General features: G+C 44.9%; 1 protein-coding gene across 1 annotated transcript in view; it reads left to right on the forward strand.

The window, feature by feature from the left end:
* LOC117886747 (V-type proton ATPase 21 kDa proteolipid subunit-like) overlaps positions 1-14,874 on the forward strand; it is a 36,451-nt gene extending 21,577 nt beyond the window's left edge. Inside the window, exon 2 of the mRNA XM_034788791.1 lies at positions 14,816-14,874. Within this exon, the coding sequence (XP_034644682.1) occupies positions 14,816-14,874 (59 nt within the window). The remainder of the gene's footprint in view (positions 1-14,815) is intronic.
* The last annotated feature ends 1,330 nt before the right edge of the window (positions 14,875-16,204 follow it).

Here is a 16,204-nt window from a genome sequence, read left to right on the forward strand (position 1 = left end):
ATGCGAACCTAAACTAGACTAAGAACAAAATGGTGCCTGGAACTGCTCCCTGCAGATCTTCCCAGAACTGTCTCCATGTGCAGCCTCGTTTCCCTTCACATTCTGGCTCAGCTTGACTGTCAGCTCGCTGGCTGGATGCAATCAAATCAGCAGTGAGGGTGGGAGGAATTTTAGGCATATGGAGGACTGTACAGAACTCCATGGTTCTTTTCAGCTTAGAACTCCAGGAGCTCTTTAAAGGATCAAGCCTCCTTTGACCCTACCTCACAGATTAATATTAATATTTTACAAGGCAAGTAAATATAATCATGTTACAGTTATGGTCTAGTGGCTTGGACACAGGACTGGAGCTCAGGTTCCTGGATTCTATGTCTTGCTTGGTCTGCTGTCTGACCATGAACCATTCACTTGACCTCTCTGTGCCTATGTTTCTCCTCCTATCTTTGTCCATCTTGCCTATCTATATTGCATTCTCCTCAGGGCAGGGACCATCTCTTACTCTGCATGTGTATTCAATACCTAGCGTAACAGGGACCTAAGATCATTTGAGTTCTTCAGGCACTGCTACACTTCAAACAATAATTAATGAATGGCAAATAAATAAATAGAAATAAAGTTGTCCATTGATCAAGCTATTTTCAAGTTGGAGACAGAATCCTTGTGCCTGAGTTCTGAGGAACGACTCAGACCCCAGGGAAGCTGAAACATTCATAGTCTTATTTTTATTATTATTATTATTCTGCAGATGTTGGCATGCAAGAACTAAAATATTCTTTGTGTGATTCCATCAGGATGCATTTCAGGGGCATGCTTTACAGATGGCTGTGTGTGTTGTATTTAAAAATATGCTGGGTGTGTGCGGGTGAGTGGGAGGGGGATATTTAAAAAAAATGTTCTCTAGATGTTGTAGTCAAGCTACCCGGATGTGACCACAACACAATTTACAATGCTGCACATTATTTCTCAGATCTCATTTAGCCAGATCGCAATCTGGTGATCTAATTTTATGATATAACCCTTCGTTATACCTAAATACATTCAAGAACATAGACCTCAGGCGTTCCAGGGTCATAACTCATGTTGAGCTAACCAAAGTAAACACATTTAGTGTCTGGTGGCCCACAATGTAGCTCCATTATGTATCAGAGAAGTCTCCAGGGGTGTAAGAAAACCCATAGTTTCTGCAGTGACTATTTTCTTTGTAATAAAGAAAAATACTCTTCTTCTTCAGCAACAAAAAGGATATATTTCAGGCCAGGTGATCCATAATCCCAACCCCCCGGGAGAATTCAGAACAAACGGAAGACGTTTTAATGTAAGCATAAGATGTGTCAAAAAACACGGTCTTCATTAAGCGAACGCAGCCCGCCAAATGCTTAAAGTTGTATCCTTTGCATGAAAGGGGCTGAAATTCAGAACAGCAGACTGGAGCTGAAATGTGAGCTGTACATTTACTTTTGGTGCCAATCAAGGAAATTAATACAGCCCAGCTTGTCAGGGTTCCCCGCATCAACGGCAACATGAAAATAAAAACGTAAGCATAGTCGAGAGGCTCCTTGGTTTTTTGAAAAAAGGAGATTGCCCTAAAAATATGGTGCGGATTAACCATTTTCTTGTGATCTTCTTGAGTGGGTGTGTATGTGGGGAGGCGGGGTATTTGCGCTTCAAAAGGAAAATATTTAGAGCTTGTACATAACCATAGCTGAGAAAAATTGTTCAAGATCTAAATACCATGACTACATGAATTAGGCTGACGACATCTGTTGTGGCGGGTAATAGGCTGCTGGAAAGAATTATTATATGAAGCAACTTTGAGTGTGCAATGGACACTGTTGAACCAATGTTTCTGAGGTGATTTCTCAAACTATGTGTAATATAGACACAACTGCGGACGTGCATGTATATAATACTGAATTTTTAATGGGTGCACAGTTCATTACGACCTGTATGAGTTTCTGCCTATTTTTATATTAGTACTGATGGATGATCAAATTTCCAGAGACTCTTCCTCTTTTATGCTGCATTATATTAAGAGGCCTCATTGGTGATAGAGGCGACTGGATTGATTTGGAAGTTAGCTACAGTATTTGTTTAACATGCACTCATATTTTTAACCTCTGGAATGAGCAGCGTGGTTAAGTTTTAATTCTAAAGGAGAAAAAAATACATACCTTAATGTTCATTTAAAAGGGGAAAAAATATGGCTTTAATCTACTATTAAAATCACCTGGATATTTCTATATTGATGCTTTTGAATTAAAATTCAATTGTTGATAGCAGTAGTGATGGTGCTGATATGCAAAGAGCCATGGGCTAGAATCCTTATGCAAGTCTGTTGTTCCTGTAGTCGTCGGGGAGTAGTAAGTGCAGCAGAGCATGAAAACAAATCATCCAGATGATTAAGGAGAGACAGACTCTGAAGGGAATTCCATCCAGTCCCACTCAGCTGGAAGAATGGCTGTATCCATCCTGGGGCATGAAGGATATATAGTGTGGGGCTATGACAGAGATGCAGAAGACCCTTGACGGGAGTGGAAAAAAAAGCAAACCTTGTTCAGCGAAATCCAGTGTGATTCATGAATCTATTTTATGTTCTTTAATACTTCATGGAACTGCCGGCTGGAGTTATTCTCGTTAGACTCCACACAGGCTGCCACCAATGCAGAAGAATTGTGGTTGAAAGAATAGTATTCAGGTCCGATTGAAGATATTTGTTCCCTTTTGTTGGTAATACAGATGGAACACACTCAGTAGGGAACTAGTAGTGAAGCTTAACCACAAATATATCTGAGGCCTGATAAGCCACACATAATTTGCGGGCAATTGAATCATGAGACCTGACATCACCAGAGGCTAAGCTTTCCATACATTACCGGCATCCACTGTCTGTTCTGCATTGCCCTGACGTGTCAGGTTCCTTTTGTCAAACCAGCTTCTCGGGGAGATCAGAGTCTTTCTGGTGCTAAAGCAAGAATAGAAATATGTCTCCAAATTACATACACGTGAGCTCATTTTTCAGCATCAAAACTGTGGTTTGTTAAGCATGAGAAATGTGGTTTTGAACGAGGTTTCCAGGAAGAGTATGTCAGCATCAATAACAGGATCATCTGCTATCTCGTCACCCTTAAGAAGGTAACCATTTCATCTTCAAGCCCAGCGTATTGCTTCCCTTATGCTGCCAGGGTCTTTTCAGGGCAGCCCTGGGCTGTTTAAAAGCCATCACAGAGCTAAAGGTAAAGGAAGTTGAGATCCATTCCCAAGCAAGACAGCACACACAACATGAGCACCCACTCACCTCATGGTGGAAAGTTCTCAGTCACCCTCCACACATGGAGCCCACTGCATTGGCTGCCAATTAGGACCAGATGGGGGTCCCACACAACAATCCAGAGAAGAAATCGATAAGTGATGCCTCACCCCACCTGAGAACACAGGCATAACACGGACAGAGATATTGCTTCCCTCAATGACTGTGTTATTTTAGAGTTAAAATATATTATTTTCAGTGGAAGCAGCTCTCATACTTATCTGTGACAATAGCACAGCCAAGCTGCTTGTCCAGCATATCTCTTCTACAACAGAGTTGGGTGTTAGCCTGTTTAGTAAATCCTGTAACCTAGTCAACCTCGTGTTCATCTGTGGAGTCCTTTGAGCCCTTTATTCGTTGGAATCTCTTGTATTCTTTTTATTTATTTTTTCCTTTTATACCAAAGAAAACTTTTCAAAGACACTGCTCCAGAGGAAGAATTGACTATTCTCTTCAGCCAATCACTGGCCATTCCCACCTATCTCTAGCTCGCTTCAGAGAAGAGAGTTCCACTTCCTTCAAGTGATTTCCCCCAATAAAACAGACAAAACCCAGTTCACATTAGATTGAGGCAAAGCATTGTTTGTTGTCATTTTTACAAGATAGGAGAAAAACAAAAAAATAAGTGACATATTAAATGCATGAAAATGAACAGTGGAAAATGTCTCATCAGGTGGACCTTTAGTTACGCAGGGAAGGAGTTCAAAGCAATAAAAGTTACCTGGCAGCTTCTGCCATTAATAAGCTGTCCCCTTTCAAATTAGAGAGACATCTGTACGCCCACATCTTGAATACTGTGTACAGATGTGGTCTCCTCAACTCAAAAAAGATATACTGGCACTAGAAAAAGTTCAGAAAAGGGCAACTAAAATGATTCGGGGTTTGGAATGGGTCCCATATGAGGAGAGATTAAAGAGGCTAGGATTTTTCAGCTTGGAAAAGAGGAGACTAAGGGGGGATATGATAGAGGTATATAAAATCATGAGTGGTGTGGAGAAAGTGGATAAGAAAAAGTTATTTACTTGTTCCCATAATATAAGAACTAGGGGCCACCAAATGAAATTAATGGGCAGCAGGTTTAAAACAAATAAAAGGAAGTTCTTCTTCATACAGCTCACAGTCAACCTGTGGAACTCCTTGCCTGAGGAGGTTGAGAAGGCTAGGACTATAACAGGGTTTAAAAGAGAACTATATAAATTCATGGAGGTTAAGTCCATTAATGGCTATTAGCCAGGATGGGTAAGGAATGGTGTCCCTAGTCTCTGTTTGTCAGAGGGTGGAGATGGATGGCAGAAGAGAGATCACTTGATCATTACCTGTTAGATTCACTCCCTCTGGGGCACCTGGCATTGGCCACTGTTGGTAGACAGGATACTGGGCTGGATGGACCTTTGGTCTGACCCAGTATGGCCGTTCTTATGTTGTTATGTTATGTTCAAGATGGATTGGTTCAATAAAAAATATTACCTCACCCACCTTGTCTCTCTAATACCTTGAGACGGACATGGCTACAATTATACCTTTCAAACTAGTTAGCATCACTTTCAGGCTATCAGAATTACCTCAGAGAATGAAAGAAACAAAACAGCATCAGCCCGAAACTCAACTTATAGTACCTCAAGGATAGGAGTTTCATAAGTGCCAAATGTTGGCTAAGTCTGCACCCATTGAAGGCAGCGGTGAAACACTGCCCCAAACCTGGGCGATGTTGGCTGGGTCCAGGGGATGAGTGTTGACTAGGTTATTAAATTCGAGGCCACAGGGCACAGCCCCAGAGTTCATCTCACTATCCCGCATCTATTCAACGGGTTGTTTTTGCCTCTATTACCACCAGCACAACAGACAACAAGATTAAGTAAACCAGGGTACAGTTTTATTTGATAAGGGAGAACTCCCAGATAACTAAACAGATAACAAACACTGCTTCTGTGACAGGCATACACTGTCTTTCACACCGCATTGATGATGTCTCCTTTACCGTTTCCTGTATCTGCGACTGATGATGGACTGGACAGGAGTGACTCCGTAGAGGTGAAGTGCACCCATGTACACAGGCAAACAGTCTTTCCCTTAGACATAGTAGGGCTCCAACTGGCAGACCCTAGACCTTCCTCCCCTCTTGCGGCATCCTGTATGGTGGCTATCAGATAACAGATGGAAGCTATTTCGCATGCAGGTAAGTATCCCACAGATGTGACCAAACCTTGGCTCACCGTCTGCCTCAGGGATGGGCAGCCCCCACTGACTGGCGGAGTGGCTTTAAATACTGGGCAGATTATATCTGTCATGTGACAACTGCTTTCCCGCTCTTTTTGCCTAAAGGTGCCAAGCTCTGACAAGTAAAGGGCTCCAACATGGAGTCCAAACAACAACTTCCATACATTCAAGATGGCGAAATAACATAACACCTACATAACACAGTGATGTGGTCATATTTCCCAACATGGCCAGGGCAGTCCGGGAATGAATGCTGGGATTCAGCTGCAGCACAGTGCCTAAATGCCCTGCATCACAAGGGCTTATGTTCATGAGATTAAATCTGCTCGCCCCAGTAGAAATCCCATAGGAGGGGACGCAGTGGCATTGCTGTTGGCCTGCTTTTGAGTGACTCCTCCAAGAGGCACAAAAGCCCTAGCAGATGCACCAGCAAGACTGAATCTGACCCAATAGTGCTTGCTCCACAGGGATGTTATTATGCTGAATTAATTAACATTTGTAAATCATTTTGGGTCAGATTCTGCTACCTTCATGAATGTTTCCTTGCTCTGCAAATTGCCCCACTGATGCTTACTCACTGTAGCCATCTGCATGGAACTTGGAGAGAGGAGCACAGGTCACAGGAGTGAAAAATTTGGAGGAGACACTAGGAAGTCCTAGTCCTTGGGGGGAGGGATAGCTCAGTGGTTTGAGCATCAGCCTCCTAAACCCAGGGTTGTGAGTTCAATCCTTGAGGGGGCCACTTAGGAATCTGGGGCAAAATCAGTACTTGGTTCTGCTAGTGAAGGCAGGGGGCTGGACTTGATGACCTTTCAAGGTCCCTTCCAGTTCTAGGAGATAGGATATCTCCATTAATTTATTAAGTCCGTCTCTGTGCACATGGCAGGAATGCTGTTGCCGCGTATCCTAATAGTTCTAGAGACAATTTAATTTTAGGTCATGTCTACGCTAGCACTTATGTCAGCAAAACTTTTGTTGCTTGGGGTGTGAAAAAAACTGGAACTGGAAAAGGTTCAGAGAAGGGCCACAAAGATAATCAAGGGTATGGAACGGCTTCCATATGAGGAGAAACTAAAAAGATTAGGCTGTTCAGCTTAGAAAAGAGACAGTTAAGGGGGGATAGAAGTCTGTAAAATCATGAATTGTGTGGAAAAAGTGAATAGAGATGTGTTATTTATCCTTTCCCACAACGCAAAAACCAGGGGTTACCCAGTGAAATTAATAGGCAGCCGGTTTAATACAAACAAGATGAAATACTTTTCACACAACACACAATTAACTTATGGAACTCATTGCCGTGGGAATGTTGTGATGGCCAAAAGTTCAAAAAAGGACTAGATAAGTTCATAGAGGATAGGTTCATCAATGGCTATTAGCCAAGATGTTACCCCATGCTCAGGGCAACCCTAAACTCTAACTGGCAGAAGCCAGGAGGGGAACACAGGGGTGGATCTCTCCAAAATTGTCCTGTTCGGTACACTCCCCCTGAAACTTCTATACTAGCCCCAGTTAGAGACAGGGTACCGGACTAGATGGTCCATTGGTCTGACCCTGTATGGCAGTTCTTATGTTCTTATAGGGTTACCATATCTAATAAATAAAAAAAGAGGACCCTCCACGGGCCCTGGCCCTGCCCATTTCCCCACCCCAGCCCCGCCCCAACTCCGCCCCTTCCCCGCCCTAACTCCGCCCCTCCTCCCTCCCACTCCGAGCCACGCGGAAAGGGCTGCCCGAGTGCTACTGGCTTCACGGTTTGCTGGGCAGCCCCCAGACCCTGTGCCCCCGGCCGGCGCTTCCCCAGCGCAGCTGGAGCCCGGGAGGAGAAGCGCCCAGCCGGGGGCGCAGGGTCTGGAGGCTGCCCGGCAAACCGTGAAGCTGGTAGCGCTTGGGCTTCGGGCAGCCCCCTTGCCTCCGGACCCTGCGCCCCCAGCCGGGCACTTCCCCTCCCGGGCTCCGGCGGCACATGGTCCGGAGGCATGGGGGCTGCCCAAAGCCCGTAGCGCTCGGCTCTTAAACAGAGCCAAAGAGTCGGGGAGGAGCAGAGCCGCCGCGGCTGGAGGCTCTGCTCCTCCCCTGACTCTTCGGCTCTGTTTAAGAGCTGAGCTGCCCCAGCGCTACAGGCTTCGGGCAGCCCCCATGCCTCCGGACCCTGCGTCGCCGGAGCCCGGGAGGGGAAGTGCCCGGCCGGCGGCTGGGGTCCGGAGGCAAGGGGGCTGCCTTAGCCCATAGCCCTCAGGCAGCTCGGCTCTTAAACAGAGCCGAAGAGTCAGGGGAGGAGCAGAGCCGCCATTTTCCCGGACATGTTCGGCTTTTTGGCAATTCCCCCCAGACGGGGGTTTGAGTGCCGAAAAGCCGGACATGTCCGGGAAAAAGAGGATGTATGGTAACCCTAGTTCTTAATCTGGTCCCTGAGATCCTGAGATGAAAGGCGCTACATAGTATAATTGCCAAGCGTTAATGCTGTCATTTCAAATAACTTCGGTCATCCAACGTTCTTTTCCATTCTCATTGAACAGGATGCACTGTTGGCCTTTTTCCTCTAAGTACTAACGTCAGGCTTTAATCTTTTCAAGTCGTGGCTGAAATGAATGCAAGGGGAAAAAAGGATATGCAAATATCAAGATTGGGAAAAAGAGCTACAGCTGCCAAAGCATGATGAAAAAATTCTGTTTCTTCTGCCTGCTCCTTGCCCTGAGACTCAGGTTTCCTCAACAGTGGAACTGAATCTAATTAAAATAGGTTTCTAACATTGACTTCATGAGCTAAGGCTTGCATGACCAGACATACATAGAGCATGAAGCAGAGGCTCTACACTAAGAACCTCACTAAACCCTGAATCCAACTGCCAAAGAAGTCAATGGGAGTCTTTCTATTGACTTCAGTGGGAGTTGGATCCAATCCTACATCCTCCCAGAAAACTCAATGCATATATAGTGTTCAGCTTCAGCTCATGTGCACTATGTCAGGGCAGGTTTTTTGCGCTATAGTTAATGAGGGACTAACTTCAAAAAGGATCTTTTGGAGATAAGTAGCTCAAAAGTTTACACGAGTCTGAGCTATCTGCACCTAGAGTCTGCAAACTTAGGTTAAAGATCATGGTTTTGTGGCTGTCAACGTTTACTGCTTCCAGGCAGGCTGCAAATACCATTAGAATAGCCTTTCTCAGACCACTTGTCTATATGAACATTTAGTTCCTGGCAAGCTGGGCTGTATATTTACTACACACGAGCCTGCTGCACACTGCGATCCTGCTCACGAAAAGTTCCCTACTGCACTCTAATCTGCACCCATTTCCAAGTGGGGTAGAGCAATGCGCACGAGAGAACGTTTACTGCATAGCAGCAGGGTTCATGAGGACACTTGGTGTACTCCAGCTGTTAACACAGGTTAGTGCAAGCAGAGCCGTCCTTAGGGTATGGCAAATTGGGGTGACTGCCCTGGGCCCTGTGCTTTGGGGAGGCCCCGTGCTTCATGAGGAGGCGGGCGGGGAGGTGAGGCAGGAGTCGTTGGGCAGGTGGGACGAGGAGGAGCCCCCCCTTACTAACTTCCCTCTCTCCCCAATGCCTCCTGCCCACCGGCTGGCCCTGCTGATCAGTGCCTCCCCCTCCTGCCCAGTGCCTACCACCGATCAGCTGTTTCACTGCATCTGGCAGCCCTGGGGGGGAGGAGAGAGGCGCAAGGGCGCAGCACGCTTGTGGGAGGGGGCGGAACTGGGAGAGGAAGAGGCAGGGTGGGGGCGGAAAGAGGTGGGGTGGAGGTGGAGCAGGGGTGGAAAGAGGCGGGGCAGGGTGGGGCCTTGAGGGAAGGGGTGGAGTGGGGGTGGGGCCTGGGTGGAAGTGGGGGGGAGCACCCCCCAGCAGCTAGAAACTCGGCACTTATGTCCCAGGCCCCACACCCCCCTAGGGACAGCCCTGAGTGCAACTTAGTACATGGCAAGCTGGGGTGTAATTCTAAGTGCTACTCAGACATACCCATTGCCCTTCAGCAGTGGAGGTTGGCGGGAATCAGGAATTACAGAGGCTTAAAAAAACGAACAAACCCTCCAACTTCATTTCTGGGAGGAGCTTTGGGTGTGGTGGTGAGGGGTGGTTATTTGAATCTAAATTGATTCACATAGCTCTGGCTCTCATAGCAGACCCAATGGAACACCTCATGTGCATAAAGAAAAACATGTGCTTGAGTGTTTGTACAACCAGGAGTCGATGTATTTATACAGTGCAATAACCCCCTATTCTTAACTGGGGCCTCAGGGAGTTACTGGAATATTACATTACTAATGGTAAAATAAAACTAAGTTAGCTAAAATGTTTTCAAACTTCAAAAATATTTGATTCAAATATAGGGTGAAATTTCAGGGCAAAGGAGAGGGCCTTTATTTTAGCTGCACCTGTTCACCCATCCCCTGCCAGTAACATGGGAAATGAACAAAAATGAAAGCATTGGGGATGAAAGGAAAAGAATAATAGCATTTAAATTGCCTTAAATATATGTTTTTTTCCACACGGACTTAAGTAGTGCCTATAACAGCAATGCAAATATAACGGTTAATTTGACAAGGCTGGATGAAAGGCTCTTTCAAAACCATTATGGTAGAAAATATAACACGGTTTGGAACTGTCTCCTGTATTTGTACAGTGATATTGCTTCCGTCTGTCCTTTTCTTGACTCAAAGGCAGACTCAGAAGTTGAAGTTCCTACTGTGTTATAAAGGCAAGAGCTAAAAAATTGCCTCCCCTTCACACCCTGGGATTTGCAGTTGGGCGCATAAGCTATTCACAGACATTGATTCATAGGTAAAGGCCCACTAAGGATCCTCTTCAAGGACCCTCTTCTCAAGGAAATAGCTGCCTGAACGCTAAAGCGCACAATTTATTATTCCATATATTTTCCCCTTAGTACAAAAATAAATTGTGGTATGTAAGTGGGCCAAGTGGAGAACAGGTGGTGTTAAAGCAGCTAGCTTCACTCACTGATATTAAACCATATTCCATAGCTGCCAAGCCGTGACAAGTCCAAGGCTACCGTGGTGTCCTAGAGCTCTAAAAGAAAGCGTGTAGCAAGCTCTCTCACAAGGCTCGGTGGAAAACAAAGAAAGAGAGGGAAGAGCTGAGTGGTTCATAGGGTTCTATCACTTGTCCAGAGCGTGAGGATAAGTCACCGTTGTACTCAGAGATAAGACAAGAGAACCTGGGCCTTTACATTCTGAAGCAAAACCATGCTCTGAAGATTCCCTCGCCTCTGTTTTCCAGAAGCTGGGAATGGGAGACAGGGGCGTGGATCACTTGATCATTACCTGTTCTGTTCATTTCCTCTGGGCACCTGGTGTTGGCCACTGTTGGAAGACAAGACACTGGGCTAGATGGACCTTTGGTGTCACCCCGTATGGTCGTTCTTATGTTTTTTAATCTTTAGATAGTGAATCAGTTTTTTTGAACATTCTGGTGCTGCAATTTTCACCCCTACATGCCAGAAGTGATCTATGTATCAAGATGAATACGATGTTAGGATAGGAAGTGTGAAATTTAAGAGTTGCTCAGCAGTCAAAGGATAAAGTTAAAGGTGATGATGGACAGGTGGAGAGAATACAGTTAGCAAATGGGGGGGTAAGGAAGAAGTTCACAGGGAAAATGAGTTCCAGTGCTTTACAGGATGACAGAGGATTAAGACGTGGTTTTAGGGGGAACAAAGTCAAATTTGAGGAGTCAGTAACTGCTAATGGCAGGGTCAGACATGTGCGGGGAGGGAGAGCAAAAGAAGTTTGAGATGATTAGGTCAAAAGTGTGACCCTTGGACTAGGTGGGAGGAGAGAAAGAGGAGGGATGGAGTGGTAGCTAGGTGGGGAGGGAGGGAGGGAAGAGAGGTGGAGAAAAGATAAGGACAAGGTTTGGAGAAGTCACCTACTAAGTGATGAAGGGAGGGCTGGGTGAGTTCAATAGGAAATAAGATGATAGCAGAGATGGAGACAGTACTGGGGAAGAAATGGGTGGATGAGGCATGGAACACAATAAGGACCCGAGCTAGGCCAGAGCAAGCACATATCAAAAGACCTGCCGGATGTTGTTAATTGGTCTAAGAAGCACAGAGCCTGGAAGAACCATAGGGTGACCAGATAGCAAGTGTAAAAAATCGGGAGAAGGGGTGGGGGGTAATAGGTGCCTATATAAGAAAAAGCCCCCAAAATCAGGACTGTCCCTATAAAATCAGGACATCTGGTCACCTTAAATAACCAGAGAACAGTGAGAAGGAGCAAAGAGTGGTGACACCTGGGACAGGCAATTCTGAGTGAAATAAGCAACAGGGGACATACAGAAAGTGAGAGAAACAAGCAGCCAGCTGCAGAGAGGGTGCAAAGAGGGAACCTCTTCATGACCAGTGTTATTCCCAAACAGCTTGCAATGAGAGCGCAGCCAAGTCTGGAGAGTAATTGACCCAAAATATTATCCATAGGGACAGTTAACCACAAGCTTAGCAACCAGCATATCCAGAAAAAAACCAATGTGCCCACTTCCTTGGATCATCATAATCCTTTGTAGAGTGAGGCAGGGATTTTCGACAAAATACATGGGGCCCAAGGGCCTTGTCCATGGGTTTTAGCATCTGGAAATCTCAATCATTGGCACGCAAGGGGTTAATCCCCACTGATGTTTTGCAACTGTGTATTAGTAACCTCGTGTATTCCCCACCACCACAGATGTACTATATTTTGGTAATACAAATAATAAACAAATCATTTGACATCAATGGTTGGAAGCAAAAAAATGTTTAAATGCCATACTTTCCCTATTAAATGTTAATAGTCTCCCAAAGGCTTTCACTATATTACACAGGTCCAAGCTCTACCACTGAATAATTGAATCTTTAATAATAATACCATGTGCCTTTCTGGTGTGTATGTGAGCAGAGGAATGCTGGACACAGAGTTTAAAGTACATAGGGGACTGCATGGTTATCTGTACATCTCAGCAACTATTTTAAATGTAGAAGCAAATCAGAAAGGAATGTATCCCTATTACAATGTATTCTCTCGCTATAAAGCTTATTGGTGCACAGTCATATCTTTAAGACGAAGGTATTGTTACTTTAACTTCCAACTCCATTTGAGAAACTCTCTGCGTAGTTCATACTTTTTGCCACTTTTTAGTGGTACGGTGGGCTAGTTCTGCTTCTTCTTATTTCTTATTATATGGATTATTCTAGCACCTATGGGCCTCAGTCTTGGACCAGAATCCTGCTGTGATCAGTGTTGTATAAATGCAAAACATAAAGACAGTCTTTGCCCCAAAGAGCTTACAATCTAAATATGAGACAATGCTGTTATCTTTAGAGGCCTGGGCTCAAAAATGAATCCTGTGTATAAGTAACTAAGTGAAAATGTCCTTGGCAAGATCATCGAAAAAATCCCCTACAATTGTGTGCCAGAGAATCTCTGCCCAGTTAATGAACTATTATTACTGTGTGAAAATCAGGAGGAACTGCACTGATCTCAGTGGAGTTACAGCAGTGTCAAACTAGTGTGAGAGGAGAATTAATGTGGGGTCTTCTTCTTTTTCTTTTCTTTTCTTTCCTTACACCAGGAAAAGATGATAAAGCAATTTCCTTCTCCTGACATTCCACAACAAATCCTGACATTTTGAAATTTAGTTTAATTCTGTATCAGAATGGTCCCTACCAACCTACCTAACATACAACCAACCTAACAAAAAAATCATTTCCTGTCAAATGAAATGTTTGAACAAAAATTGCTTTGGTCTCGTTCAAAACATTCCATTTTGATACAATGAAAATCTTTCATTCTGATTTTGACTTTATTTTATTATTGCATTTTACAGGGGGTTCCACTTATTAGCAACCTCTCAGTTCTCAGCAAAAAGTTGCCACTAGGCAATGGTTGCTAATAAATGAAAGGCAGACCTGCTAGTAAGCTGCAGCCCATGCTCATCACGTCCCAGTGCTTCTTTCCTTGGCTGCAGCACTGCAAACCTGCCTGCAGCCAATACTAGGCTCATCCCTGAGTTTCTTTCCTTGGCTGCAGCCTTGCAACCTGCCTGTGGGCTGCAGCCAGGGAAGCAAACGTGAGGATGTGCTGAGCCCAACCCCTCAGTGCCAGGGCAGGGTGCAGCCCAGAGAGCACAGGGAGAGATACCGCGCAACGCTGCATATCCCCAGTTCCTCATTTCCCTGTGGAGTCCCTCTCCTTGCTGCTTCCCTGCCTGCAGCCTCCCCTCCTAGCCAGAAGCGCCGGGACTCTGGCAGGGGCTAGCTTTAAAACTGGTTGACTTTCTGTTCAGGATCAAACTGTATACTGGTTCTGAACTGATAATAGGTCCTAAGCTAGAAACAGGTGCCCCTCCACCTAATATATCTAAATATTTCCTCTCAGTTTCATTACAGTTAAGAGAAAGCTATATATGGGAAGACTGCAAGGTAGCTGACAATACGAGCATAGATACAGATAGGGCAAAACTGGGAAGAAACTACACTTTCATAGACTTTAAGGCCATAAGAGTCCATTGTGATCGTCTAGTTTGACTTCCTGCATAGCACAGGCCATAGAATTTCTGACGGTAATTCCTGCATCAAGCCCATATCTTGTTGTTGAGCTAGAGCATATCTTTTAGAAAGACATCCAGTCTTGATCTAAAGACTTCACATGATAAGAATCCACTCCACCTTGAAAGTGAAAAGCTTGAATCTGATGTGTTGAGGAAGGGATTTGAGGAAAATAATGTGGCTGATTATGAAGCACTTGTATTTAACTGGTGAAATCATGAGTCCAGTGAAGTCAATGGCAAATCTCCCCAAACTCCTATTGATTTCAATGGGGATAGGATTCACTAGGAGGGTGGTGAAGCACTGGAATGGGTTACTTAGGGAGGTGGTGGAATCTCTTTCCTTAGAGGTTTTTAAGGTCAGGCTTGACGAAGCCCTGGCTGGGATGATTTAGTTGGGAATTGGTATTGCTTTGAGCAGGGGGTTGGACTAGATGACCTCCTGAGGTCCCTTCGAACCCTGATATTCTATCATTCTGTGATTTCAACCAGTGTCTCACCAGAGACACCTAGGAATGATAAAACCTTAATATTGTTCAAGCCCTGTATCACTCTTGCCGAGAGGCTGCCAGTTTTGTGATAATTTGCTGATGTGCCCAGCTGGAGAGTAGAATGAAGCCCCTTCTCCTCACAGCTCATTTTAATTTCTGGCCTAAAGAAGGGTGCAGACTTTGGTCTTCTAAGGTAAAGATAGTGCACTATCACAGAGCTATTCTATTCCTTTCTTTTCTATTCTATATAGGTTCTTATATCACGCTCATCACCAAAGTATCTGAGCACCTCCAGTTGCAGATTAAGTAAATAAGTAAGTGTCTGTCAGATGGTGTTTGTTCTCTCATCCTCTCCCCAGAAGCAGAAGTAGTGTGTGAAGTGAGTGTTTTGTTTTTTATTTATATAATATAGTAAAATATGTATCTATGCACATGTTGCTATAGGTTTATGTTAGAGAAGGCAAGGTCAAAGAAATGCATATTGCACTTAGAGTGGAAGGTGGTGAGATTTGTGATGGTCCCTAGTTCCTGTGGGAGTTTGTTCCACAGACTTGGACTGCCCTCAAAAAAGTTCTGTCTTCTGCACAGATGAGCTTTATCCTTATGGCAGAAAGTCCCATTTTACTAGAGACGTGAAGTTGTCTATCATGGTCTTCATCCTGGAGCTCTGACTAATCTTTTAGACACCCTGTGCCCAGACCACCGAGAACTTTAAGATTCAAGGCTTCATGCCCCGATATATTGCTGTGCTGTAGTCTAGCCAAGAGGTGACAAAGACATTAATAATTGAGGTCAGGTCATCATTCTTCAAGATGAGATGGAGTCTCCTAGACAACTGGAGATGGTAGTTAGTATTAATTATGGATGCTGCTATGTGAAAGCTTAGGACCGGTGAGGAGTCAAGAAGCGCTTCTAAGCTACAGCTCAAATTAACCAATTGTGGTTGTGCACTTTCAACCACAGGAGACTGCTCTGTGGCTGCAAACACCTCAAAGTGCTTTCCTCTGCCCACCAGCATCACCTCTGTCTTGCCTGGGTTCGGCTTTAGCCAGCTGTTCTTCCTCCATGAACTCATTTCATCCAAACACTGAGCCACCTTGGTGGTAGTGGTATGATCATATGTGGGGAATGACAAGCAGAGCTGTGTGCCATCTGTATATTGACGGCACTTGAGTCCATGTATTCTGGGCACTTCACATAGTGGCTGCACGTAGATGTTGAATAGATTTGGAGAGAGAATTAATCCTTGTGGGACTCCACAAGTGAGGGATCTAGTGGTGGAGGTGCAGTTTTCCTTCACTACTTGTTGGGTGCATCCCACCAGAAAGGACTCGAGCCGGTTACCCTGGATTCCTGGTACCTGTCTCAGATGAGACAGAAGTATGTTATGGTCAGCAGTATTAAATGCAGCAGAGAGGTCCAGGAGGTTGAGAATGGATGTCCATCCTCTATCCACTGGCAACATGATATCATCCATCAGTGCCACTAAAGCAATTTCAGTTTCATGTCCTGGCCTGAATCCTGATTGTGCCATGTCAGGATATTAGCGTCATAATGCACTGCCCAGCCTCACTGGTAAGAGAGGTACGGCTAATATAACAAATCCATGTGCTGTGTAACAAGACACAGTTACTAGAGAA

This window comes from Trachemys scripta, chromosome 13, assembly GCF_013100865.1.
Source record: "Trachemys scripta elegans isolate TJP31775 chromosome 13, CAS_Tse_1.0, whole genome shotgun sequence".
Taxonomy (NCBI): Eukaryota; Metazoa; Chordata; order Testudines; family Emydidae; genus Trachemys; species Trachemys scripta.